Here is a 27369-nt window from a genome sequence, read left to right on the forward strand (position 1 = left end):
GCAGACTAACCCAAGAAGAGGTCAGATCTAGAATTAGCCTATGTCTTTAACATAATATTTAGTGCAATACTATGCCAAAACTAAAAATAGTTATGAAAGGCTAAAAGTAACACATGAGAGTCCCCAAAGTGGTTATTCTATCTTAAGGATATTTTCCTACTTCAGTTCCACTTTGATTTTGCATTAAGCCAAACTGGAAATATTTTTAACTCAGAAAATAAAAATAGATTAGTGAATCCATACAAAATGTTATAGATCGAGAGAAGGTAGTCATGTGCATTTTTCTGAGAGGAAATTGGATATAGCTTGTTGGGAATTATTACAGATGCTGAATATTTGCTTTGCCATAATCTTGACCAAGGCAGAGAAGAAACCGTGGGAAAGTCTGAGGGTGGGTGGATGGCAGAGATTGATATGGTGGAAACCTCTGGGTTAAAAACCACTATGTGTTTTTTAAAAGAACATTTGCATTTTGAAACAATTACAGACCCACAGGAAGTTGCAAAGATGGTGCATAGAGGTCCCATGTATCTAGCTTTCTCCTGTGGTTATAGTGGTTATATCTTGCTCAGCTATAGTTCAATTGTAAAGTCAAGAAGTTGACATGGATACAATGTGTATATATATATATATATGTATATATATACACAATGTGTGTGTATGATGTGTATATTTCTTTCACATATGTAGATTCATGTAACTACCTCAGCATTCATGATACACAACTCAAGATACGCACCATAAAGATCTCCTTCATGCTGTATTTGTTTTATGTGTAATTTCTAGGGTTTTTAGCCAAACTTAGGAAGAGGAACAAGGAAATGTACATCTATTTCATCTTCTGGAAGTGGAGTTCTCTGTTTTGCTTTTTTATTTATTTACTAAAAAAAATTTTTTTAGTGTTTTTTTATCTTTGAGAGAGAGAGAGCACGCGCGCAAGTGGGATGGGGCAGAAAGAGAGGGAGACACAGAATCTGAAGCAGGCTCTAGGCTCTGAGCTGTACTGAGCCATCCAGGCACCCCTCTGTTTTGCTTTTTAAATGTATGTGAATAATTCTTCTTTTTTTAAAAATTTTAATGTTTATTTATTTTTGAGAGAGAGAGAAACAGAGTGCAAGAAGGGGAGGAGCAGAAAGAAAGGGAGACACAGAATCCAAAGCAGGCTCCAGGCTCTGAGCTGTCAGCACAGAGCCCGACACAGGGCTCGAACTCATGAACAGTGAGATTATGACCTGAGCCGAAGTCGGACGCTCCACCGACTGAGCCACCCAGGCACCCCTGTGAATAATTATTCTTATACAACCCAATGTTCAATAACAGACCTATGTACCTTATGGTATTTTATGCAGCCGTTAACATAATGGTCACAAGACAATCTTATATGTTTATTAGGATTGAAAATGCTTACATGACATAGTAAAAAAATATGTTACTCAACTATGTGCATATGTAAATATGATTACCACTGTATGGAAAAACCTATTGTAAGAAAGAAAACTGTTAAGTTCCCAAGATACCGAGAATGGATATTTCGGGTGTGGAATTATAACTGATTTTTTTCCCCTTTCGTGTGCCAAATTGAAAAAAAAAATGGAATCTTGAACTTTTATAATAACAAATAAAATAAAATTTATTCCTAAAGTTCCAACTGTCTTCCAAGATATATGACATTTTGCATTGATTAGTTAACCTGTTTGTAATTGAGGAGTTAAAAAACTATTTTCAGCTTTGGTTTGTGCAAAATCAAACTGTCGGCATGGGTTTAGGCAATTACCTTGGCATCACATGGTTATTACATCTGCAGTAATAAGCCACAAAGTTTATATTTACCATGAAAAAAAAATGGAACACATTTTATTTGGAGATTAGCAAGAAAGCTTTATAGACTCCTAGAATATCACAAATAAGCTGGCAGGAGAGGAAATGATAAAGCAGAAATATACTGAGGATGTTTAGAGGACAAGTTCAGGATAGAAACCCTTTTTTAAAATTTTATTTGAGAGAGAGAGCATTAGCAAGAGGGGAAGAGGGGCAGAGGGAGAGAGAGAGAATCTCAAGCAGGCTCCACGCTCAGTGCAGAGCTTGACTTGGGCTCAATCCCATGACCCTGGGATCATGACCTGAGCCGAAACCAAGAGTGAGACACTCAACCGGCTGAGCCACCCAGGCTCCCCAGGATGGAAAACCCTTCTTGACTTTCAAGTTTGGATGTCTCTGATTGAAGCCCCCATCTCCTTTCCAGGACACTGCTGGCTTTGAAGGCTCCATCCGCTGCGCTGGGGGTTTAGCATTCACACACAGCAGTTTTCGAGTGTGCAAATCACATATGCGGAGTATGGCTCACAAGTGTTGTCTGACGTGCTTGTGGTAGAACATGGGTGACAGGGAAGCCTGTGGAGAAATTTGAACTAAGTTCAACAGGGGAAAGCTGGATAACATTTCAACTCAGAAAAGATCGTGCCCAAATCTGCCACTCTTTGAACGCTCTTTGCAGAATAACATTTGACTTAAGCCTATTTTATGCCTGGACCCAGCATTGTCGCTTCATGCTCATTGCAGCTGTGCCAGCTCAATAAAACTATATGTATTTACTTCACTTTGCAAAATGTCCTCTTATGCCTTTGGTGGGAGGCAGGAGCCAAGGGAGATCTCCAGCATGGAATTTTATGTGTGATACTTATTCTGCTTTAGAACTTAGAATACTTTGTGAACACTTCTAATATCGTGTGATTAGCCTCAGTCATGGTTGGTTTTTTTTGTTTTTTTTTTTGTTTTTTAACTCTTGTAAGGAGATCCTTTAACACATTAGAGAGGTTTGACCGTGGGCAGATCTTGGGGAAACAGGATTCTCCTACAAGAGCCTCTTTGTGACTTGGGGGATTTTGAGAATAAATGTGTGGAACTTGCCTGCTGTCCTCACTCTCAAGGAGACCCCGGTACGTGTTGATCTCACACTCCAGCCGGGCCTTTGTGTCCAGCAGCACCTCGTACTCCTGGTTCTGCCGCTCCAGGTCACAGCGGATCTCCGCCAGCTGGTTTTCCACGTTATCGATCAGGCACTGCATCTGGGCCAGCTGCGCGCCGTACTGGGCCTCAGTCTCCGCCACAGTGCATTCCAGAGATTCTGTCTGCAGAAGAAGTGTACTCAGGAGGGCTGTATAACATAATCCCTGGGATCAGAGTGCCTGTTTCCAAAGCCTTGCTCTACCCTAGTGTAGCCTAGTGACATTCTGAAAATTACTTAGCTTCTCTGAGCCTTAGTTTTATTCTATAACAAGTGGGCAATGCAAAGTACCTATCTCCTAGGAGGGTTGTGAGGATTAAATGAGTGATATGTGTAAAGCATTTTGAAGAGTTCCTGAAAAAAAAAACTTTAAAAGCTAGGTAAGAGTTATTACTAACACCCCCAAGCCCGCTGCAACCTTCAGTATACTGAAGTTGGGTATTGACTTGAGGCAGGGAGGAGCCATGTAGTGGGAGTTAAGAGGCTCTGGGATTGAACCAGCTGGATCCAGCTTCCACTTTTGCCTCTTAAAAACTGCATGATCCCTGCAACTTAATCTGAATCTCAGTCTTCCTCATCTGTATAACGGGCTTAGTAAAGGGATTTATCCCATAAAGTAAGGCTCTCACAAGATGAATGCACAGCTGTCATTCACCTAGTCTCCATAGGGCCTAACGTGGCACGGACAGGGGTGTTTGACTGGAACTGGCTAGTGTTATCTTCAGTGCACGGTATCCTCATTGCTTGGTGGGGGTCGGTGGGGGGGGGCATTCAGTGAAGGGTCCAGTTGAGATGTGGATCCTGGGAAAGTTTAGGATAGTGGTAGAATGCAGAGTTTGAATACCATTGTTTTCTATGATGGTGAGCTTGGAAACCTGGCCCGAATCAAAAGAGCTTCAGAGGCGCCTGGGTGGCTCAGTCGGTTGAGTGACCGACTTCGGCTCAGGTCACGATCTCACGGTTTGTGAGTTCAAGCCCCGCATCGGGCTCTGTGCTGACAGCTCAGAGCCTGGAGCCTGCTTCCGATTCTGTGTCTCCCTCTCTCTCTGCCCCTCCCCCACTCATGCTGTGTCTCTCTCTGTCTCAGAAATAAATAAACATTAAAAAAAGATTAAAAAAAAAAGAGCTTCAAAACCCACTGGAATGCTCGAGTGCCTTTGGCTCAGAGGTTCTGTTCTCATTCTGCTCCTGCTCTTCCCCTCTCTCCCTGTCTCTGGAAGGTGCTGCAGGATCACACTCAAGCCCAGAAGGGACGGTCAGGGCATCCCGTTGGGACAGTACAAGCTGTTGACCTATCGCTTCTGCCCCTAGCTCGGTAAACAGCAGTATTTAGGAAAGGCAAGGAAATATACTCCTTGCACATTGGAAATGGAGACTTTCTGCCACATGAACTGTGGGGCTCTCTCCTCGGGGTTTGGAAGAGGGGAAGGCATCTCGGGGCCTGACTCCTCAGTATGTGAGTGGCATACCAGGCTTTGCTGTGCTTGGAGCTCAATTTCCAGAGCGTTGGCTGTGCGTTTCAGTTCCAGGATCTCTGTCTGGCAGTCCTGCAGCTGCTCCGTGCTGCACAGCTGCTGCTGATTCAGCTCCTCTGTCTGAAACACAGGTGTGATCAGAGGACCCAAGTAAGACAGACACCTGGAAGCCTGTCACCTTCCTGCTCCAGGAGCTGACCTGAACAGCGAACCATTCTTCCACATCTCTGCGGTTGTTGGCGAGCACCGTTTCATACTGACAGCGCATCTCATCCAGGACCCTGTTGAGGTCGACGGTGGGGGCAGTGTCCAGCTCCACGCTGAGTCGGTCACCCAGCTGTCCGCGAAGCAAGTTGACCTCCTGAATGGGGGAATGGAGTCAAGAGTGTGACAGGGTGGGTGGGCGGGGGAGGGGGGATTCACTTTGACATCCCAAGGGCGTCACATTTCTGTTTTGGGGGAGAAGTGAGTAAAAGTGTAAAAAATCTAAAGGGATTTAGATTCAGTTGCTTGGGTTGCAATCTCTTTTCGTAGCTCAGTGTCTGCATCTGCAAATGGGTATAATAATTTTACCTTTCCCAGAGACTTATTGTGAGAGATACGAGTTAATGTTTATAGAAAGCACTTATGAAAGCCCTTGACACATAGGAAGGTCTCAATAAATGCTATTATTATCATCAACCAATGCTCAAAGGGGAAATATACTATATTACATCTTTAAGCTTTTCACCCTTTAGCCTCATTGATGTGAGATAATCAGATACTTCATATTTTATGATTTTAAAAAGTTTATAGGTACAGAATATTTTAAAAATTTGGCCCAAATATTGCATAAGATGTTATCCCCTTTTTGAAATGGCCTTCACACCCTGTGTTTATCGATAATCCAGATTTTCAAACCTTATAGGTTAGAGTTAGGTGAGCCATAAAGCCTCCAAGGAAGGCTGTTTGTGGGAGTTACCCCCTCCAGACAGCAATGACAGGTGGAAAGTTTGGTTCATCCATGTGGCACTGGCCAGGGCCATTTCACATGTACATCCAGAGACATGACATGCTGCCATGATCAGGCCCAACAGCATTAGTGCCCTGAGTACTTTTGTTCCAGCATGAGCGGTATCTGCCCAAGTTCGATTTAGGTACACAACACGGACTGTATCAGTTTGACTTTGTCCCTTCTACATTTGTTCAGCAATTTTGCCACTTTCCTCACCTCTTCGTGGTTTTTCTTAAGGCAAAGGAGATCGTCCTTCAGAGACTCCACGTGGGCCTCCAGATCGGCTTTGCACAGAGTCAACTCACCCAGGATCCCACGCAGGCCGCCAATGTCCGTCTCCAGCAGCTGGCGAAGAGACAGTTCAGACTCGTACCTTTCACGGCAAAAGAGATACAGCCAATGCTTACTTGGCTGGAGACAGTGCTGGGGATGCTGGGGAGTGACAAGAGGACTCAAGGAAGCCACATCCCAAATAATAAATGTGAGTTTTGTGAGCATTCTTAGCTTTAAAAAAGCTTATAGAGAGAATATTTGTGGTGTGTGCACACGCACTTGTGTGTGTGAGACAGAGAGAGCGAGAGAGAGAGTGAGAGAGAGGCAGTCATAAATTATTCCCAAGTTCAAATTCAACTTACTTTGACCTAAAGTCATCGGCAGCCAGTTTGCAGTTGTCAAGCTGAACAGCAAGTCTAGAATTCTCTGCCTTTGTGCACAAGATCTGGGAAGGAAGGTCGTTATATGTAATAGATGGCCCTTTGAAAGAAACCTAAATATCTATTCATTTAACAACTATGCCATTATTTATCTTTTAAAAGTCTTTATAAGAAAGTATAAAATAGCTTTCAGCCTACTTCTCTTATTAGACATGTCACTTCATGAAGAGACAAGCAGGACCAATTTATAAAAGAAAAAGACAAAAAAGGTTAGTTTTTCAATGGCCTAAGACATTTTGCAATATTCCTTGACAGTTGAACTCTGATTTTTCTCCATAAGTGGTTTGTATTATGACTCTATCCCCACTCCATGAAAATAAAAATTCATCTGTAAGAAAATGATTCCTAGGGTGAAATTATGTGATTAAAACGACATTTCAATATCTATGTTAAAATATAAATATAAACATCCAGTGTTGCATACAGAATTAACTTTGGGTATAACACAGTTTTTCCTTACTCTCTGGACGATGAAGGTAAAATCTGGACATGAGAGAGTTTATTATGGCCGTCAGGGATTACTGGCATCCCCAGGGCTAATGCTGACGTTTCCTGACTTTCGGCCCACCACCCTTTCCTCTGGGTCACATTACCTCCTGAAAAGTCCCCTTTCCCTGGGGGGACTTCCATAGAATAGCCTCTTTTAGTATAAAGGTGGAGCAAATCCCAGATTGGAAGGGTGGAACATTAGGGCAATGAGACACCAGACCTTTTGCTGGAGATCTTCAATGGTGTCGAAGTAACACTGATAATCGGGGCACACCAAGGGGACCTCCCCTTCACACTGTTCTCGGATCCTGCACTCCAGCTCCGCGTTCATCTCCTCCAGGCCTCGCACCTTCTCCAGGTAGTTGGCGAGTCTGTCGTTCAGGAACTGCATCGTCTCCTTCTCGTTGCTGTTGAACATCCCATCCTCACACCAAGCACCGCTCCCCACCAAGCACGGAATGTGACAATTCCCAGCCAAGTAGCACGGTGTGACACAGCCAGTTGCCAAGCGAGACCCAGATAGGAAGCTAGGGGTCTGGCCTCTGGAGGTGGCTTGGGCGCTGGGGAGGTGAGTGGTTTCCATGGAACAGGGTGAAGCGAACACACAGTCGGAAGCTGTGGCACAGGATTCAGAGGAGCAACACGTAGGGGAGCAGTCCGAAGGCATCCTATCGAACGAAGAACCAAGACTAGTTGCAAAACTCCGGCTGACTGGCTGCCGAGGTCTCCTTCCCTCCTGAGACTTTTATACAGTCCCCCAAATGGGTATTTACGGAATAGACCGGATGTTTTCCTTATCACTGTTGGTGGCAGTTGTCATATGAACACTCATCAGGGTTGTTTGTTTGCTGAGGAAGAGTTTTATGCTTCATAAAAGAGGCATAACTTCAGGTTACTAAAAAAGGACACTATTTCCATATGCCAATAGGATAAAATGTTTGGTCCAGAATAAAATCTTCTTAGGAAGCGCTGTCCGTTTGGCAGACTTTGGAAAGATGGAGAAAATGTGGCCCCTCAGTAATTATAGGTACAACTCATTACAAATAACGAAAACAATATTCCCACACATTTTGATCCTGGGCACTGGAAATTGTTTATGTATCCTCTTAAAATTCATATTACATCTCATTAAATGCCATTTATTTGTTTGTGCCACCATCATAAAAATGTTCCCTGTAGTTAGCAGTCTTTTCAACGCTTTTTATGGTCTTGCTGTGCTCAGATGGTGGAGGGGTGAGGTGTGTACTGGGTTTAAAGTGTGTGTGTGTGTGTGTGTGTGTGTGTGTGTGTGTGTGAACCATGTCTACCTGTGCACACATTGAAAAGTCACTTTATGTAACAGATGGGTACGATCTGTGCCCTCCAGGCCAAAAGGCAAATTGGTCATCAAGATCTGGAGTTGTGATCTATGATTTCCGGAAATTTCCTTGCTTTCTCCACATTTCCTATGCCTAATTTTTATTTATTTGAAAAAAATTTTAAATATTTATTTTTGAGAGAGAGAGAGAGACAGACAGAATGTGAGTGGGGGAGGGGGAGAGAGAAGGAGACACAGAATTGGAAGCAGACTCTAGGCTCTGAGCTGTCAGCAGAGCCCGATGTGGGGCTCAAACTCACGAGTCTCGAGATCATAACCTGAGCCGAAGTCGGACACCCAACTGACTGAGCCACCCAGGTGTCCCTCCTATGACTCATTTTTAGATGCGAGATATACTTTTTTTTACCTGTATCTATAATAAGAGTGAAATAAAATCTCTAAGTTACAATCTTTTAATCTCTTAGGAAACTAAACCCTCATTGGTTACACTTCAGAATAGGGGCAAGGGAGCTACAGAAGGTTTACTTCTGAGATGGAATCTGTTTTGTCTTATTTCCTTTTTTTTTTTTTTTTTTTTTTTAGTTTTTTACTTTTATTTATTTCTGAGAGACAGAGTATGAGTGGGGGAGGGGCAGAGAGAGAGAGGGAGACACAGAATCTGGAGCAGGCTCCAGGCTCTGAGCTGTCAGCACAGAACCCGACACAGGGCTCCAACTCATGAGCCTCGAGATCATGACATGAGCCAAAGTCAGTCACTTAGCCAACTGAGCCACCCAGGCGCCCCTTATTTACTTATTTTTTTAAGGTCACAATTTCATAAAAATTTAAAATACTGGAACTGAGGAATAAAATTTTATAATGTGAGTTCCAGATCAGTGGTTCCATTGGGTGAAACCCCTGCTGCAATACCGAATGGATAGGGGTTTGAGATTTTTTGGATTCTGTCTTGAATTTCATCTCCGTTATGGAGCATAATCTCTTTCACTTTGCTTGGCGTAATTGTGGCATTTATTTCATTTTCAAAGGTGTGCAGAGCAAATTACCTCCAGAATCGTTAACATTCTTATAAGAAAAACCCCCACTATCCTGACAAAGTGAAAATTTTCATGATCCAAAATAAACTTAATCTTTTTTTTTTTCTAACTGTGAACACTAGGTAGCTGATAATGGAAAGACCAAAACCAAAAACAAACCAAGAGCTCTTAAATAGATGGATTTAAATAGTGTCTTAGGATATATTATTCTCCCATCCAAGTACTAACCAGGCACGACCTTGCTTAGCTTCTGAGATCAGATAAGATGGGACACCTTCAAGGAGATATGGTCATGGACTCTTAGGGTTTATTATTCATTGAGCAGAACTGGGTTTGATTTTAGGGATTCTCTTTACATTTCAACACTTAATGCTAAACGTTCTTAGCGTGCTGATGGTATGATGATGCTGTTCTGCAGAGGACATGAGCAGGGATTCAAAAACATATTTGAAAAATACAGATCTCCGAAGGAAAATTCTGATTTCCACAGTAACCTAATGAGTCAAAGGAAAAATGTGTTTCATGTCTTGGTTGTCTGTCATTGGTTTCAGTTAATTAAAATGCAGCAATGTGCCTTTCTTTTAAAGTAACTGCAGGGGGGTGCCCTGGGTGGCTCAGCTGGTTAAGTGTCCAACTCTTGATTTCAGCTCAGGTCATGATTTCACGGCTCATGAGTTTGAGCCCCACATCGGGCTCTGTGCTGACCACACAGAGCCTGCTTGGGATTCTCACTCTCTGCATCTCTCTCTGCCCCTCCCCTGCTCATGCTCTCTCTCTCTCTCTCAAATAAACTTGAAAAAATAAAGTAACTGCAAGTAAAAATAAGTATTTCCTTTTATATTGACCTAGTTTCTATTTGTAAACTGTTGATTTCTGGTTATGGGATATATATATATAGAGAGAGAGAGAGAAAGACAGAGAGAGACAGAGACAGAGAGAGACAGAGACAGAGAAAGAGACAGAGAGAGAGAGAGAGAGAGAGAGAGCACAAACATGCAGGACTATTTATTTGGGGCTTGATTAATTAGATAATGTTGTATGACAATCAATAGCCTTAGTTCCCATCTTAGAATATTGAAATTGCCCAGAATTCATTAAAAAAAATTTTTTTTTAACGTTTATTTATTTTTGAGACAGAGAGAGACAGAGCATGAACGGGGGAGGGGTAGAGAGAGAGGGAGACACAGAATCGGAAGCAGGCTCCAGGCTCTGAGCTGTCAGCCCAGAGCCCGACACGGGGCTCGAACTCATGGACCGCGAGATCGTGACCTGAGCCGAAGTCGGACGCTTAACCGACTGAGCCACCGAGGCGCCCCCCAGAATTCATTTTTATGGCATATCATCCTCAAAAGAAGGGAACATTGGGAATAGAGAAAAATAAACAGATGCCATTAAAGGTCATGATACAATAGCATCATTGTTTCTTCTTGAAATATGCCCATACCTCAGAACATCCACTTACTGCTGCCACACTCGCTGATGTAAAATACAGATCTATTTTTTCTGTCAGTCTCCACCTCTGAAATCCAAACTTCCTGCCTTGACAAATACGACCCCTTTCACTCTGGTGCCAATTTACCCTTCTAGGCTAATTTCCTGATACTTTGTCTCACAACCCCAAACTGTAACCTTCCTTCCTGCTTTGTAGGTGGTGTTTCCTTGGTCCACTGTTCTTCTGTACCCCGCCCCCCACAAACCCACATGTTAAGACAGATGAAGTGCCACTCAACTGCCTCATGTTGAGATGGGGCTTTCCCCACAGCATTTGCACATACCTCCACTGTCACATGTGTTACATCCCTTTTAAAGGTTTCAGTATTTTTATGTTTCTTGGTCTTTTTTCCCTTTTTGGAAAATGTCTCTTTTTTGAATATATATTTTTTAATGTTTATTTTATTTTGGAGAGAGAGAGGGGGAGAGAGAGAGAGAGGGAGAGAGAGAGAGAGAGAAAAAAAAGAGAGCGAGCACTAGCGGGGGAGGAACAGAGAGAGAGGGAGACAGAGAATCCGAAGCTGTCAGCACAAAGCTCAGCCTGGGCCTCGAACCCACAGAACACCGTGAGATCATGACCTGAGCCGAAGTCAGATGCTCAACTGACTGAGCCATCCAGGCACCCCAGAAAATGTCTCTTTTAAGATAGGTATATCTTATTTGTCTTCTTCTTATCCTCAGCACTTGGGACATAATATAATAGGCCTTCAGTAAATGTTTGCTAAAAATATAAGCCTTTGGCTCAGTAGAGGTTTCTGTTTTGACACATAATTGCTTACAAAACAATTGAAAGCTAAAGGGCAAGGAAGGTTAGCAGAGGACAAAGAGCAATGTCCTGGTGGTCATAATGGTTACATTTTATTCCAGTTCCAGTGTTGTTACTAACTAGCTGTATTGTCTTCATCTAGACCTGTAACTCCTTTGAGTCTTAGTCCTTGCTGTAGGGAAAAATAGTAACCTGTCACTTCTTCTTCTTTTTTTTTTTTTTTAATGTTTTTATCTATTTTTGAGACAAAGAGAGACAGAGCATGAGCGGGGGAGGGGCAGAAAGAGAGGGAGACACAGAATCCGAAGCAGGCTCCAGGCTCTGAGCTGTCGGCACAGAGCCTAATGCGGGGCTCAAACTCACTGACTGTGAGATCATGACCTGAGCTGAAGTCGGACACCCAACCGACTGAGCCACCCAGGCACTCCTGTAATGTGTCACTTATACATGGAATTGTCAAGGCATAAACAACCTGCATATCTTTCACTTTATAAAAGTAGTAAAACTTAATGGCAGTGTAAGGTCTCCAGCTGATCCATCTTGGTTCGCAATAACTCCATAATTGTTAAGTACCTATTCTTTTTGTTCCTCCAATTTTTTTCAGTTGAGATGAAATTTATATATATTGAAATGCAGTTTTGGCAAACACATGTACCTATGTAACCCTCACCCCGGTCAAGATATCTGACGTTTCCAGGATACCAGAATGTTCCCGTGTGTCATTTTTCACTCAGTGCCCACCTCCCAAAGGGAAACAACGCTCTGATTCCTTTTACCAGAGATTGGTATTCACTATTCGTGGGTTTCATAAGTAAAATCACAGGGTGCATCCTTTTTGTATCTGGTTTCTTTGGCTCAGCATCATAGTTTTTATTTCATCCCTGTTGTCACGTGGACCAGAAATACAGTATTTTATTTTTTTAAAGTTGCTGAGGAGTATTTCATTGTATGAATATGTTGCCATGTGTCCTTTCTCCTTTGGACAAACATTTGGAGTATTTCTTACTTGGGGCTGTCATGAATAAAACTCCCATAGATATTCTTGTATATATATTTTTGTGGATATATATTTCATTTCTTTCGGGTAAATATTTAGGAGAATCATTGTGTCATGGAATAGAAGTAGAGCTTCAAAATGTATTTACTTAGTATTTTTGTTTATATTATAAAGTGGTTTATTATTTAATTTAACTTAATTTTTTAATTTTAGATAGAGAACACAAGTAGGGGAAAGGGGGGGGGGAGAGAGAGAGAGAGAGAGAGAGAGAGAGAGAGAGAGAGAGAGAGAATCCCAAGCAGGCTCCATGCTCAGTGTGGAATCCCAACACAGGGCTTGATCTCACAACTGTGAGATCACAACCTGAGCTGAAATCAAGAGTCAGACACTTAACTGACTGAGACACCAGGCACCCCGATTTATTTATTTTTAAAGTTCAATTTATTTAAACTGAAGAACCAAAACAAAACAGTTCACCCATTTTTTTCTACTTCCCACCTCCCTACCTTTGGGAACGAATCTGTTCTCCATAACTATGAACTTGGTTTTATTTATTTATTTGTTTTTGATTCCACATATGACAGATCATATGGTATTTGTCTTTCTCCATCTGATTTTTTTTTTTTTTTACTTAGCATAATGCCCTCGAAGTTCATCCATGTTACTGCAATGGGAAGATTTCATTCTTTTCTTATGGCTGAATAATATGCCATATATATAGGTTGTTTCTATTTCTTGGCTATTGTAAATAACGCTGCAATTAACATGGGAGTGCATATATCTTTTTGAGTTGATGTTTTCATTTTCTTCAGACAAATACACAGAAGTGGAATTGCTGATAGTTCTATTTTTAATTTTTTGGGGGGAACTTCCATAGTGTTTTCCAATTTACACCATTTTACATTCTCATCAAAAGTGCATGAGGGTTCCCTTTTCTCCACATCTTACCACCACTTGTTATTTCTGATCTTTTTGATACCCGCCATTTTGATTGATGTGAGATGGTATCTCGTTGTGGTATTGATTTGCATCTCCCAGATGATTAGTGAGGTAAACATCTTTTCATGTACCTATTGTCCTTTTGTATGTCTTCTTTGGAAAAATATCTATTCAGATATTCTGCCCGTTTTTTTTAATTGGATTGTGTCTTTGCCATTGAGCTGTATGAATTCTTTATACATTTTGGACATTTGCCCTTATCAGATATATGATTTGTAAATATTTTCTCCCATTCAGTAGATTGCCCTTTCATTTTGTTGCTGATTTCCTTTGCTGTGCAGAAGCTTTTTAGTTTGATGTGTTCCCACTTGTTTGCTTTTGTTCCTTTTGCTGTGGGAATCAGATTTAAAAGAAATCATAGTCAAGACCTATATCCAGGAGCTTACTGCCTATGTTTTCTTCTAGGAGTTTTGTGGTTTCAGATCTTATGTTCCAGTCTTTAATCCACTTTGTTTTATCTTATTGCTTCATTTGGAAGATATTCCTCTGTTTCTTCATCTTGCTCAACTTTCCGTGTTGGTTTCTATACAGTAGACGAAAGAACCACCTCTCCCAGTCTTGAAGGAGTGGCCTCATGTAGGAGCTGGGCCCTGTTGTTCAGCCCTGCCCGGGCTCTCGATTGTGTCTCCAACCTCTGTGCTTGTCCAAGTAGCCTATTATATTTTTAATAGCTCCCAGCAGTTGAGGATGTGCCAAGACCTGTCAGTGCCCCAAAGGGGAGGAGGGCCTTAGCATCTAGATTCAGGCTGACTGGAACCAGACTCTTAGGCATTAGCTCTTTAAAGTATGCAAATAAATACAGTTCTGTGGGACTGTAAGCATAAGCCCCTCTGCCCACCAAATCCAGGTGATCTGGAGGTTTCCTCTGGGTAGCGGTCACAAAAATAGGGGCTAGAGATGAGTGTATAAACCCATTTCTGGGTCATACCACTGAGCCGAAGCAAGACAGAGGGAAACACCAAGATGGTATTCATAGGCTATATTCATAGGCTATATTCCTTGAGAGCTGCTCAGCACTAAATGTGTGACCAGCCTGGAGCCTTGCCCTCAGGCTGACGCTCCAGGATAAGCAAGCAGCCTCCTCTTCACAGAAAGACTTGGGGGTGTGCGTTGTCTACGTAGTGCCCTTGGGGTGGCAACCTGCCGAGCAACATCTCCCCAGCAGCCACAGTCATGTGGGATGCAGGAACCCAACACCTCCCCCACAGCCAGGCAATCAAAGGATGTCCCTTGGACAGCAGCTACAGAAACAGGAAGGCACCAGGCAAAAACCAGGGCGCCAGACTTCCTTTCAGGAGACATGGGTGCTCTGAAGTGCAGCAGACGGTGAGGGTGAAGACAGTGCCCACCCTCTGAGGCGTCTAGACAGGATCACAGGTGTGCGTTTCATTAGAAGCCTCGGGCACAGCCATGATGGTCAGCTATTAGGCCTCTTCACAGAAAGACCAAGCTCCTGGGTATGAACTCTTTCTGCTTTGTTTACAGCCCCGTGGGACACATGAGCTTTAGCCGCACTGGCTACACCAGGTGTCCTCTGGTAGCAGTCACAAAAATCGGGGTGCCAGACAGAGGTCTGAGCTCCTTCCTGGGTGACACGGATTATTACACTCCCACGGGACCAGGAACACAAATTCCCCTGGCCTCCAGAACCAGGCGATCAAAAGGCGTCCTCTAGAGGGCAGCGGCTGCAAAACCCCAGGCACCAGGTCAGTGTAAAGGCTCCCTTTCGGGAGATGCTCCTGCTCTGGAGCATGCGCGGAGGAGAGCGCCAAGATGGCGCCGGCAGCTTGGGCTTGGTGCTGCCCGGCAAGGGTGCTGGGTGTGTGTGGCAGGTCCTCGTGCCTGCCCCTCCGCCGCCCACGCTTCACTGTAAGCAGGTGAGCCCCCTTCGCTTGAAGTTTGAGCGCTGTGCCAGCGCCGTTGGTTTTCGAGATTCGGTGTTTTGCAGGCTTCGTCGTTCAAGCGCGTGTCGGAACACTGGGGTGCGTGAGGTGGGGGTGGAGCGCGCCACCACTGAGGCAGAGGCTCCGGGTTTTGAGTTCCCGCCTGGTTGCCGGTGGCTCCCAGGCTGGCGTTGATGGCAAGGCTGTGTCCCCGCCTCTCCTACCTGCCTCGGTGGCCTTGTGTATCACCTTTAGGTTTTTGTAAGAAGTTATTCCGAATGTCGCTGTAGGCCCGTTTTCTGTGGGTGGAGGGGAGTTCGGGAGCCGCCCAGTCACCATCTGGGTTTGTTTTTTTTCGTTTCTTTGTTGTGTTTTGTTTTGTTTGTTTGTTATTTTATTGAGAGACAGCGAGCAGGACCATGCAGGAGCAAGGGAGGGGCAGGGGGGAGAGAGAGGGAGAACCTCGGGCAGGCTCCATGCCCAGCGCAGAGCCTGACGTGGGGCTCCATATCAGGACTGTGAGGTCACCACGTGAGCGGAAATCCAGACTCTGTCGCTTAACTGACTGAGCCGCCCAGGCGCCCCTCAGCCACCGTCTTGAACCAAAGCTTGAAAGTGAACTTTCGTATGACACTTTTTAATCAACGTTGTTTATCCAAAAGTGTTTTCCTTTTCCTTCAATTTTGGAGGTGGTTTTTGCAAACTATAGAACTCTGGGTTACTTTTTTTTTTTTTTTTTTTTTTTTTTAATTTCCAGGACGTTGAAAATGAGATTTGATTGTCCTCTGACGTCCATTTTATCTGAATAGAAGTCTGACAGTCTTTTTCTCTTTGCTGTCCTCTGTTGAATGCGTATTTACCTCTCATTTCTTTTAAGATATTCTATTTGATTTTTTTTAAGTTAATTTATTTGTTGAGAGAGAGAGAGAGAGAGAGAGAGAGAATCCCAAGCAGGCTCTGTGCTCACAGCCTGTGAGCCTGGGCTGTGAGCACAGAGCCTGACGGCAGGGCTCCATCCCACAAACCAGGAGATCATGACCTGAGCTGAGATCAAGAGTTGGAGGCTTATCCGACTGAGCCACCCAGGTGCTGCCCTATTAATCTTTTTTATTACATCAGTTTGATTATGATATATCTAGGTGGGGTGTGTGTGTGTGTGTGTGTGTGTGTGTGTGTGTGTGTGTATGTAGGTTGTGTTACCTGCTTGGGATTTGTAGGTTAATAAAATATATCACTAAATTCAGACAGTTTTCAGCCTTTGTCTATCCCAGTTTTCTACCTCAGTTTCCTATCACTGTGGAACTTCTATTTCATAATTGTTGGGTCACTTGGTGCCGTCCACCAGGAGGCTGCTCAGGTTCTGTTCATTTTTTTTCAATCCCTTTTTTTCTCTGTTTTAGTGTTGATAATTTTGATCTATTGTAACATTATTTAAGTTATCTTAATGCACTGGCCTCACTTCTAGTTGGCAGTTTCCAATCTGATATTAAGGCCATCTATTGAATTCTTTATTTCAGATGGTACTCTGTAGTTCTAGAATTTTTATTTGCATCTCTGTAATTTAAATAATTAAAATTAAAATTTAGTTTGTTATTATTAAATAAAAATTAAAAATTTGCTTTTCTGTTGAGTTTCTTCATCTTGTTCACTTAAAAGTTTTTTTAATGTTTGTTTATTTTTGAGAGAGAGAGAGAGAGAGAGAGCGAGCAAGTGCAGGATGAGCAGAGAGAGAGGAAGACACAGAATCTGAAGCAGGCTGCAGGCTCTGAGCTGTCAGCACAGAGCCTGATGTGGGGCTCGAACTCACAAATTATGAGATCATGACCTGAACTGAAGTCGCATGACTAACCGACTGAGCCACCCAGGCGCCCCATCTTGTTCACTTTTTTCCTTTCACATTGTGTTCATCTTTCCCTATGTCCATGAAAATACTTATAATAACTGTTACAAAATTTTTGTCTGCTGATTCTAACATCTGTGTTATCTATGGACCTGTTTTTATTGGCTGCTTTTTCTCTTTATTATGGATGACGTTTTCCTGTTTCTTCATGTGTCTGACAATTTTTAATTATATGTTGTTCATTCTGGATGATGTATTTTAGGAAGTCTTGATATGTTGTAGAGTGCTGAGCGTTGAGTTTTGTTCTGACAGGAAGTTAAATCACTGGAAGATCCTCTTAATCCTCTAAGCCTTGGTTTTAGACTTTTTGAGAGAAAGTATAGTTTGGTGTGTTCTTTACTCAAGGTTGTACTTTTTACTCTTTTGGTGTGTCCTTCTGGAACATCAGTTGAGTGCCAGAGGTACTCGGAGAGCTTTGTCATCTCTAGGTGTACTGGAATTTCAGTGTCTGTTAGAATTGACTGAATTTTGGTATCTCCATTCAGCTTTTTATCCCCCAGCAGCCACTCTGTTAGCCTCATGAAATTTCATCCTGTACGCATTCAACCAAGCTCTCTGCAAGTACTTGATAAGAACTTTTACATAGACTTCTGCACCTTCCCTTATACATCTTCTTCCTCTCTAGAACACTGTTGTGCAAATTCCAGCCATCTAAACTCTAGTTAGATATGCCACCTGTGACTCAAACTTGACATATCTAGAGCAGAATGTAGTATTTCCTTTTTAAATTCTCTCTTCCTTCTCTGTTCCCATGCTCAGTTCGTGACATAATGCCACTGCCTAATCTGACAGCCTCTTCTCTTCCATATCCCTTTGACCACCCGCTTCAGTCATTTTGCCTTTGACTATGTCTTTTTCCTGTTTGTGACCATGGCAGCAATCTTAATTTCTTAATTGTTCTCAATTTTATGGTATCACAGCACTTTACTAACACTACTAATAGAGCACTTAATATTTTTATTACAAGACAGTGCCTTGCTTCAATTAATAATTGTTAATTGCATGAAGGAATGAGTGGGTATTGTGTTTGCATGTGCTTGACCTACTAGGCAGTCTGCTCATTTTGAGCAGGGACAATAAAATCCAAGGCACATCATTAGGTATTTAAAAATGTTTACTGAATGAATAATGACATTATGAGGTTACTAATTTTTTTTTTAACATAAACAGATCAGGTCCCCTGGAGTTGATATGTTATATCTTCATATCATGTTCAGTATTTCCCAATATACCTTAAACCATTTTTGGGGAAGACAAGTCAGGGAAAGTCTATTTGCAAGTGTGCTGATATGGTGGACCATTGCATATGTGAGACCATTTAGTTTTTTTAAAACAACAAGAACAATGAAAGCAAGAAATATTTGTACTGTCACCATGTTTAGTTTTGCAGATTGTTCTTAGTTTTTCTTAAAATGCTGACTTTTGGAGTTAAGTACATTAATGAATTAATAAGAATAAACAAAAGTAATTGTAGACATTTGTGCTATGCCAGAGATGTAAAATTTATTAGCGTGATCATGAAGAAGCTCCTCCGTTTCCAGAAAGATGCCACCCAGCACTGGAAACAGAATTCCCGAAGCACCCAAAGAAAGAGAAACTTTAGTATGGAGGAGATGAAAAACTTTGGGAAGCCTGTAGCATCCACCTGTTCACATTGCCCTGGGTCACTGATATCTACCATATGGCCATCAAAAGTCTCTTGATTTCTTTTTGAGGGAGAGTTGTCAGTGATAACATCATCCTTGTTCCAACTTGGAAAGCAGAGTCAGTTAGTTGCAGGTAACGAGACAGGTGAACACGAAAGCTTCTGGGTTGACTCTTCCAGGATCAGGCACGGAGCAAAGCAGCCATCGCTCAGCAGCAGCTTGAGATGCAGGGCTCACAGCTGGGCTGGGTATAGGTTGTGAGGTTGATGGTCTCCAGGCACGGGGTGGGCTGGCAGGAGTTGAGCAGGAAGCAGGTGGGCACACAGGGCTGGGGAATGTGGCAGGGTGGGGGGCAGTTGTCACAGCAGGTTGGCTCCAGTAACCAAGTCGTGTGTGGGCAGGTGCTGGGCAGGCAGACTCCGCACCGGCAGCATCTGTCAGAGGAGCAGATGGTGGTGGCGGGGCCGGTGGGGACGCTGCAGCAGCAGGGGACACAGCAAGCCATGGCGCTGGGAATCTGTGTTTTTAATTGATTTGGTTGTAACGATAGATGAAACTTCTGAGTTGTGACTGTCTCTCCTTTCTTTGAGGCCCTTATATACCCTTCCCAGTGGGTGTTGGTCCAACCAGAAGGCTTCTTTCCTGGTTCTTGTTTATATTAGTGTACCCATTATCCTTTGATTGGTTTGACATTTAGATGCTTGTAAAGAGTCTGTATTCTCCTAATTAACATTTATTTGAGTTCCTTGCTAAATCGGCACTGATTACTCTTGCTATTTGTGACTGGAACACAAGCTTTATGATGTGTCACCAAAAACTTCTGCTATTATAATTCTGACACCAGCCTTGCTGGGAAATATTGCGTGATACTACACCCATAGTATGTAGGTCTTATCTCTGGTGCTAGTTTAGTGTTCATTCTCTTTACCTTTATCTGTATCAGTTGTTCTGATGATGTTTTAAAAAGTTGAACTTAAGTTAGTAACTTTTTTTTTTTTTTTTGCTTTGGGACTTTTAAAAAAATTACATAATTTTTTGTTGAGATGTAACTAGCACATAACATTGTGTTAGTTAAGTTTTGGGACTTTTGAAGATCAAACTTACATTAATATGAAGAAATATGCTATTGAGAAATGTGGGCAGACTTTTAAAAAACACCTATTATTTCATTTTTGACTATACATATTTTATATATATTTAAAAATTTGGACAGATAGTAAAGTATAAAGAAAACTCACTCATAATCTTATCATCAAGAGAAATTCTGTATTCATACTTGTGTATATCCCTCTAGTCATTTTTTTTAATGTTTTTATTTATTTTTGAGACACAGAGAGACAGAGCATGAGCAGGGGAGGGGCAGAGATAGAGGGAGACACAGAATCCGAAGCAGGCTCCAGGCTCTGAGCTGTCAGCACAGAGCCGGACGTGGGGCTCAAACTCACGGACTGTGAGATCATGACCTGAGCTGAAGTCGGACGCTTAACTGACTGAGCCACCCAGGCACCCATAGTCATTTTTTTTAATACATTTGTTTATCACTTCCGTACTGGAATCATTTTACCTATGGTTCTATAACTTGCCTTTTTTCTTAAACATACATATTTTCATTATCTTGTATTCTTAAATATATTTGATAATGTTATTTAAAATTTTTTTTAATGTTTATTTATTCTTAGAGAAAGAGAGAGAGAGAGACAGAGCATGAGCGAGGGAGGGGCAGAGCGAGAGAGGGACACAGAATCTGAAGCAGGCTCCAGGCTCTGAATTGTCAGCACAGAGCCCAATGCAGGGCTCGAACTCATAAACTGTGAGATCGTGACCTGAGCTGAAGTTGGATGCTTAACCGACTGAGCCAGCCAGGTGCCCGATAAGGTTATTTTAAATATTTCCTAGCATTCATTATATGATTATACTTCAAAGTTACTTAAAATTTTTTCATTATTAATCATTTAGGTTATTTTGGTGGCAATAGTTAACAACTGTGGACCACATTAGGAGTCAGAAGAGCTCTTTACTGGATCCAGTCCTTCTCATTGCCTTCATTGTTATGCCAAATCATTCATTTTTTTAAAATCTTGTCTTTCTCCTCTTCAAAGTAAGGATCATAATATCTATATTCTTCCATTCAGAAGATTTTTGTCCATAGACAATCATAAAGTGCTATACAGAGATAAATTATTACCATCATTATCCAAGTAAGTTGCAGATCAAACAAACTCAAGGTAAGGAATAGGGGAAAGAAGCAGTCTAAAGAAGAAAAAAATAGCTGCAGAAAAGCAAAAGAGCAACCTTACAGGAAGTAGCAAACATTTATCTGAAGGTTCACACCTACAGTTAGAGAAAACAGCTTGGATAGAAATTAATAACCTTCAAATTTTAACAAAGTTCTCTATGGCTCTGCTTGGAAGAAAGGATTTGTAATCTCTGTTGGTATCCCTGGACTTCACCCAGATTTATCTTTGAGTGAATACCTGCCAGATTTCTCACTCTTTTACTGAGGACTGATTTATATTTTCAGTATTTTTAAAATTTTGTTTTAAAACCTTTTTTTAAAGTTTGTTTATTTATTTATTTATTTATTGAGAGCATGTGCGCTAGGGAGGGGCAGAGACAGAGGGAGAGAGAGAATCCCAAGCAGGCTCCACACTGTCAGTGCCGAGCCCGATGTGGGGCTTGATCTCACAAGCCATGAGGTCATGACCTGAGTGAAACCAAGAATTGGGTCCTTAACCAACTGAGCCACCCCGGCACCCTTATATTTTCAGTATTTTAAAAATAATTTAATAAACATATATCCAGCAGTTCCCATGTGCCAAACACTGTGATAAATTTTGGATATAAGAGAGTGAACAAAATAGACATCATTCTTGGTCTCATGGAACTTGGAATCTGATGGAAGGTTTATTGTGAATATATTATTATAAGTTACTGTTATTGTATGTTATGATAGGAAGGGCTCTAAAATCATAAAAATTATAAGCAAAAGGAAATTATTTTGAGATTTTAAGAAAAACATTGCAGAGAGGTTTGCAGTTTCTCACAGAAGTTCATGGCAAAAAGAGAGTGTTGTCTTACTTAGAATGCAATACTACTTTAAGTCAAGCTTATGAGGATAAAGAAATTGGTACTGTTCTGTGTAGAATGTTACGTTTCTATAATTATAAATAAGATTTAAAGTTATAGATTAGAAACTTATAAAATAAAAAGTTTATGATAAACTCATCTCTTTTATTGAAAAGACATATAGTACTTTAATAAAATTTCTTCTCTTTGCCAATGGTCTAAGTGACCTGGGGATAACTATCCTTTATTTGTAAATTATGACTGTGAATCCTAGAGAGGTGAGCTAATTTGCCTTAGACGGTCTGGTGACTGACTTGTTAAAAGACTAAATATAGGACTTAATTGAGATTGAGCTACCTTTTTTGTGGTTTAAGTTTAGTATGTGTCAGAGATACTAAACATTCTATTTTTAGAAATAAAGGGTACCCTTTTCCTTTGAGCGAATGCAGGAAAAACATGGTTATTCTTGATTAGATAGATTTTCAAATTGCTGAAAGTCTACACATACACACACACACACACACACACACACACACACACACTTGCCCAGTTTTAATTATACCGTCTATAATCATAGGGGGTGTGGGGAAGGAAAAATTTTTCTACCCTTGACAGTCCTTCAACTGACCGAAGAATTAGAGTTACATGAGACAGATTAACAGGAAAAAACACCAAAGTTTATTATGTGCACACAGAAGCCCAATAATGGAATTGAGACCTAAAGAAATGACAAGGCAAGCAGTTTTTATACTTTTTAGACAAAGAGACAATATATGAGGAATTGACAGGTCAAAGAAAACTTAACTTTGGGAGCTTCAAATAGTAAGGAATTGTAAACAGACTTAGGGCTGTGGTAGTAAATTAGTAAAAGGTAGCAAGGTTTCTTTATACAGCCTTCTCAGCTCTAAATTTCCTCTCTGGTGATAATAAGGATGTCTCTACCTCATTGTGCAGGGAGGGTACCTTTCCCATGGGAAATTTATTTCCTGCTTTCTCATGGACAGAGGAGGGTCTGAATGTGCTTGCATAGGCTGTTTCTTACGTAATTTTTAGTTACAATGATCAGTATGCCAAGGTGGCACATTTTGGGGTGGCTTGCCCTTGACCCCTACAGGGCTGTCTGTGATAGTGAAGACATAAACTAAAGGTTGATGATAAAAAGAAGCAAAATATGATTGTTAGTTTCTTGCTTCAGAACTCTTTGCTTGGAGGTTTCAGGCTTAAAACCCTTTGCTTAAGGAGCCCCAACCTCAGAAGTCTTTGTATTTCTTCTCTCCTTATCCTCTCCTCCTCTTCTCCCCATCTTCAGTGCATTCAATTCATGAGTTAGTAAGGTGCTGTTCTGTCTGGAGCAGCCGCTCCTCACCTCTCCTGCCTGGTCATCTTTTAACACTTAGCCTGGATAGCTTGGTGGCTTTCCATAACTATCCCTCACCCTGATGCTGAATCACCAAATCTGGGTTTTAGTTACTCTTTCTGTGTGCTTGCATGCTGTGCTGCTCACATCTCAGTCACAGCAGGAACCACATGGCATCATAAATATACCCATCCGCCATATGTAGGCCACATGTATTGTGATTACAGTAACTTGTCTGTTTCCCTCACCAGATCTGAGAGAAACTTGAAAGCACTTGAGGTAATAACATTTCTTTTATCTTTACATCCTTAGCACGGATATGATGCCTGGCACAAGGGAAGCACTCATGAAATATTGGCCAAATGAATGAGTGAATGAACTAAATCACTTGTTGGCAGTATTCTGGGTTGTGCCCCATGTACCCCATGGCTGCTAAATTCTGTTCATTTAAACCACTAATGAGCCTATAAGATCCTGTGAGCAATCTCATTCTTGAGGGACTGACACGCACACTAAGGGTATTTAGAAACATGTTTATGTATTTAAAAAAATTTTTTTTTTAATTTTTTTTTTCAACGTTTATTTATTTTTGGGACAGAGAGAGACAGAGCATGAACGGGGGAGGGGCAGAGAGAGAGGGAGACACAGAATCGGAAACAGGCTCCAGGCTCCGAGCCATCAGCCCAGAGCCCGACGCGGGGCTCGAACTCACGGGCCGCGAGATCGTGACCTGGCTGAAGTCGGACGCTTAACCGACTGCGCCACCCAGGCGCCCCTAAAAATGTTTTTTTAATGTTTGTTTATTTTTTGAGAGAGAGAGCATGAGCAGGGGAGGAGCAGAGGAAGAGGGAGAGAGAGAATCCCAAGCAGGCTCCACACTGTCAGCCTGGACCTGGATGCAGGGCTCAAACCCACAAACTGTGAGATCATGACCTGAGCTGAAGTTGGATGCTCAACTGACTGAGCCACCCAGTGCCCCTAGAAACTTGTATATTTATAGGCACTTGCTGCTTCCCTTCCCTGCCTGTTTCTTTTTCACAAATATTCTTTTGGTTTTAGCTCAATACTTTTCAGATTTTGACTTGTGCCTTTATATATTAATGATACTTATATACATTATACATGCATCATACATACATACATCGTAATATGTGTTGTATATGTATTCTATGTGTGTTATCTTTCTAAGGCAGGGCAAAGGATAATCTGCTTAAGATAAAATGAAGTAGGCTGGTAAAAAGAAGTACAGTTAAGTCATAGATTAAATCATGGTTAATCAAGTTTTTAGCTCCAGTTCTCAGCCCATTTCCTAAAGAGTTTTGGCATTCTGTTGATGGTGGCCAGTAGAAATATATTCCTAGTGCCCTGCTACTGGAGTTGACCACTTAAGTTTTCTCTAAGGGAAATGAAGTTGAAATTGATAGGCCTACTAAGTGACTCGGTCTTAGAACTGAATACCTGCCACTTTTAATCTGTGAGCCACTAGATCCTTTTCTATTAAAATTGGATGTGATGATTTTGTCAAAGATTCTTACATTTTATATTTCTCTTGCATGTTGTAAGTTGAGGCCATAACTGTCAGTTCAGCTTCTGGTCCTTAGAGTTGGAGGCTCTGTGATATGGCAGAAAGAATAGGGCTTTAAAGTCAGACATACGAGGAGCTGAATTCTGGCTTTCTTACTAAGTAACTTTGAGAATGTTGAGTAACTCTTACAGCTTCATTTTTCTCATCTATTAGTGATGTTTTAAGGATTGTGTGAGTTAATAATGTGATTTCTTCAGCAAAGTGTAGGTTAAGTAAATGTTGGCTCACTTCAAATTGCATTTGTCTGAGGAAAAGGGGAGAATGGAAAAGCTAACCAGTTTGAAGTTAGCAGCCTAGAAGCTAGCTAGTTCCAGTCATTCTTTTAGAATGTTGTTCTGTTTTTTTTGCTAAATACAATAATCATCTTATCTTTTACCTTTTTTTTTTAAATTAAGGAAATATACCAAAAACTCTAACATAAACAAGCAACATATCTTGCCAGAGAAATAAAGTTTATTGGAAAACCCATCAAGATTTTTTTTTTTACTCTGTGAAAATATCCACTATAAGAAATGGGATCCAAGAAGCAACATGACCAAGAAAATATAGTCTGGGTTCTTACAGATTTCAATAGAATTTCAATAATAGATGATGTTCACCTGCCCAAATGAACCAAATGGTTATTCAGGCAAATAACCATAAAGAAATTCTTGATTTTCTTTCCATTAAAATCAAAGGTAGGTTTTCCATATCTGGGCCATCTGGTCTGCCTCAACATCATGATCAACTACTGAGGCAAATGAATACTGAGTAGACAGCTTCTGGGTTCTTCATTGTCAGGCACAGAGCAAAGCAGCCATCGCTCAGCAGCAGCTTGAGATGCAGGGCTCACAGCTGGGCTGGGTATAGGTTGTGAGGTTGATGGTCTCCAGGCACGGGGTGGGCTGGCAGGAGTTGAGCAGGAAGCAGGTGGGCACACAGGGCTGGGGAATGTGGCAGGGTGGGGGGCAGTTGTCACAGCAGGTTGGCTCCAGTAACCAAGTCGTGTGTGGGCAGGTGCTGGGCAGGCAGACTCCGCACCGGCAGCATCTGTCAGAGGAGCAGATGGTGGTGGCGGGGCCGGTGGGGACGCTGCAGCAGCAGGGGACACAGCAAGCCATGGCGCTGGGAATCTGGTTTGCTTTTGGTTTCTTGGAAAGATGAGGTTTCTGAAATACAAATGTCTCCTCTTGCTTTGGGGCTCTTATATATGGTCCTCAGTGGGTGTTGGTCCAACCAGAAGGCTTCCTGTCATTTTGTTTATCCCACCCCTCTTGGCTAAAATTCTCTAATCAGTTTGGTATTTACTTGTCCATTAAGAGTCGTGCCCTTACTAAGATACATCATGTTTTTGACTCATTGACTTGTCATTTTTGTCATAAGATGATTGCATTTTATCTTCACAGGGTCTTGGAATGCCAAACCTTACATGAAATATGGATAATCAGTCTGAGTGACTGAATTCAGCTATAGTTTCAGAGGCTTTATTCTTTTCCTTGTTTTTCTCCCCCTTAATTTAAAATAATATGCATAACATACAATTTTTAATTACTAATATCAGAACATACAACTCAAATGGTTAATTGGACCATTTTCTCAGTGAAGTCAACAAGGACATGACACTTATAGATGAATGTTGCATGTGACGATATGAATCTCAGACATAGTTACCTTGTTTATTGAGGATAGAATTCAGGTTCTATTGAGCAAGCAGGGTGACAGCCAAAATGGAATACGATGAAACCCCTTTAATCTATAATGAGTCTATTTTTAATCTATAATGAGTCTTAAAAGGTTGTATTATTCTATGTTTTTTTTTAAAAACAGTCTTTATTCTCAAAGCTATGCCAATCTTGTAGTGAGTTAAAATGTAAATTCACTGGGAAGAAAGATCCACCCAGCTGCTGGCTTTTTTTAAACAAGTTTTTAATGTTTATTTATTTTTTAGAGAGAGAGAGAGACAGACAGACAGAATGTGAGTGGGGGAGGGGAAGAGAGAGAGGGAGACCCCCCATCTGAAGCAGGCTCCAGGCTCTGAGCTGTCAGCACAGCGTCTGATGCAGGGCTCAAACTCAGGAACCCTGAGATCATGACCTGAACCAAAGTCAGCCTTTTAACCAGCTGAGCCACCCAGGCGCCCCCCAGCTGCTGAGTTTTGTTAAATGTACCATTAAAAGAAATCATCTCATCTTCATTCATTTTCAAACTAATGCTTCATTTAAAATAAGATGAACCAAGAACAAAAAGGAGAAGTCATAAGATTTACAAAACAACAGTGGGTTCTGGGAGGGTTATCTGATCTGATGTGGTTTAGAACTATAGGAGTCCTTATTTTCACTGACTTATTCCCTACTCTGCGTGATTATTTGTTTTCATATCTTGGGTCTTCAATTAGGTTGTAAATTCCTTTGAGGGATGCCTTATACAACATTCTTCACCTCGGTTGACCTTGATCTGCTGTACTGTAGGATGGCAGATGAGGAAGTTGGACTGAATAATTATCTCTAGTGTGTAATATCCTGATTCCAGCATCTTCACATACTTCCTTCCCCTTGATCAGCACAAAACTATTCAGCCAGTAGAATCTAAATTATGTAATTCGTTGGTTGGATGGCAAATTGTTGTTGAGTAAACACAAAGGACAGATTCTTTCCTGGGGTGTTTCTGAGGGGA

The 27369-nt window shown here is 41.6% G+C and overlaps 3 protein-coding genes and 2 long non-coding RNA genes across 6 annotated transcripts in view; 2 read left to right on the forward strand and 3 right to left on the reverse strand.

The window, feature by feature from the left end:
• The window catches only part of LOC122485537, a 149750-nt gene extending 143222 nt beyond the window's left edge, over nucleotides 1-6528 (forward strand). For both annotated transcript variants that reach the window (XR_006297886.1, XR_006297887.1), the window contains 2 exons: nucleotides 4611-4874; nucleotides 5711-6528. This is a non-coding gene — a long non-coding RNA (uncharacterized LOC122485537). The remainder of the gene's footprint in view (nucleotides 1-4610; nucleotides 4875-5710) is intronic.
• On the reverse strand, nucleotides 1615-7342 carry KRT40 (keratin 40). Its single transcript, XM_043584396.1, has 7 exons — nucleotides 6896-7342; nucleotides 6109-6191; nucleotides 5690-5846; nucleotides 4679-4840; nucleotides 4474-4599; nucleotides 2908-3128; nucleotides 1615-2391 (listed from the first exon to the last, which is right to left on the reverse strand). Exons 1-7 carry the CDS (start codon nucleotides 7340-7342, stop codon nucleotides 2292-2294), a joined length of 1296 nt encoding a protein of 431 aa, XP_043440331.1. The 3' UTR covers nucleotides 1615-2291.
• Nucleotides 7343-13699: 6357 nt separating this feature from the next.
• LOC122485538 overlaps nucleotides 13700-27369 on the forward strand; it is a 116313-nt gene continuing 102643 nt past the window's right edge. The window contains exon 1 of the long non-coding RNA XR_006297888.1: nucleotides 13700-15157. This is a non-coding gene — a long non-coding RNA (uncharacterized LOC122485538). The remainder of the gene's footprint in view (nucleotides 15158-27369) is intronic.
• Nucleotides 18918-25894, reverse strand: LOC122485534 (keratin-associated protein 3-3). Its single transcript, XM_043584415.1, has 2 exons — nucleotides 25830-25894; nucleotides 18918-19226 (listed from the first exon to the last, which is right to left on the reverse strand). The coding sequence occupies exon 2, from the start codon at nucleotides 19212-19214 to the stop codon at nucleotides 18918-18920; it is 297 nt and encodes a 98-aa protein (XP_043440350.1). The 5' UTR covers nucleotides 19215-19226; nucleotides 25830-25894.
• On the reverse strand, nucleotides 25153-25876 carry LOC122485533 (keratin-associated protein 3-3). The gene has a single exon (XM_043584413.1). It carries the CDS (start codon nucleotides 25815-25817, stop codon nucleotides 25521-25523), a length of 297 nt encoding a protein of 98 aa, XP_043440348.1. The 5' UTR covers nucleotides 25818-25876; the 3' UTR covers nucleotides 25153-25520.

The sequence above is a fragment of the Prionailurus bengalensis genome, chromosome E1 (assembly GCF_016509475.1).
Source record: "Prionailurus bengalensis isolate Pbe53 chromosome E1, Fcat_Pben_1.1_paternal_pri, whole genome shotgun sequence".
NCBI lineage: Eukaryota > Metazoa > Chordata > Mammalia > Carnivora > Felidae > Prionailurus > Prionailurus bengalensis.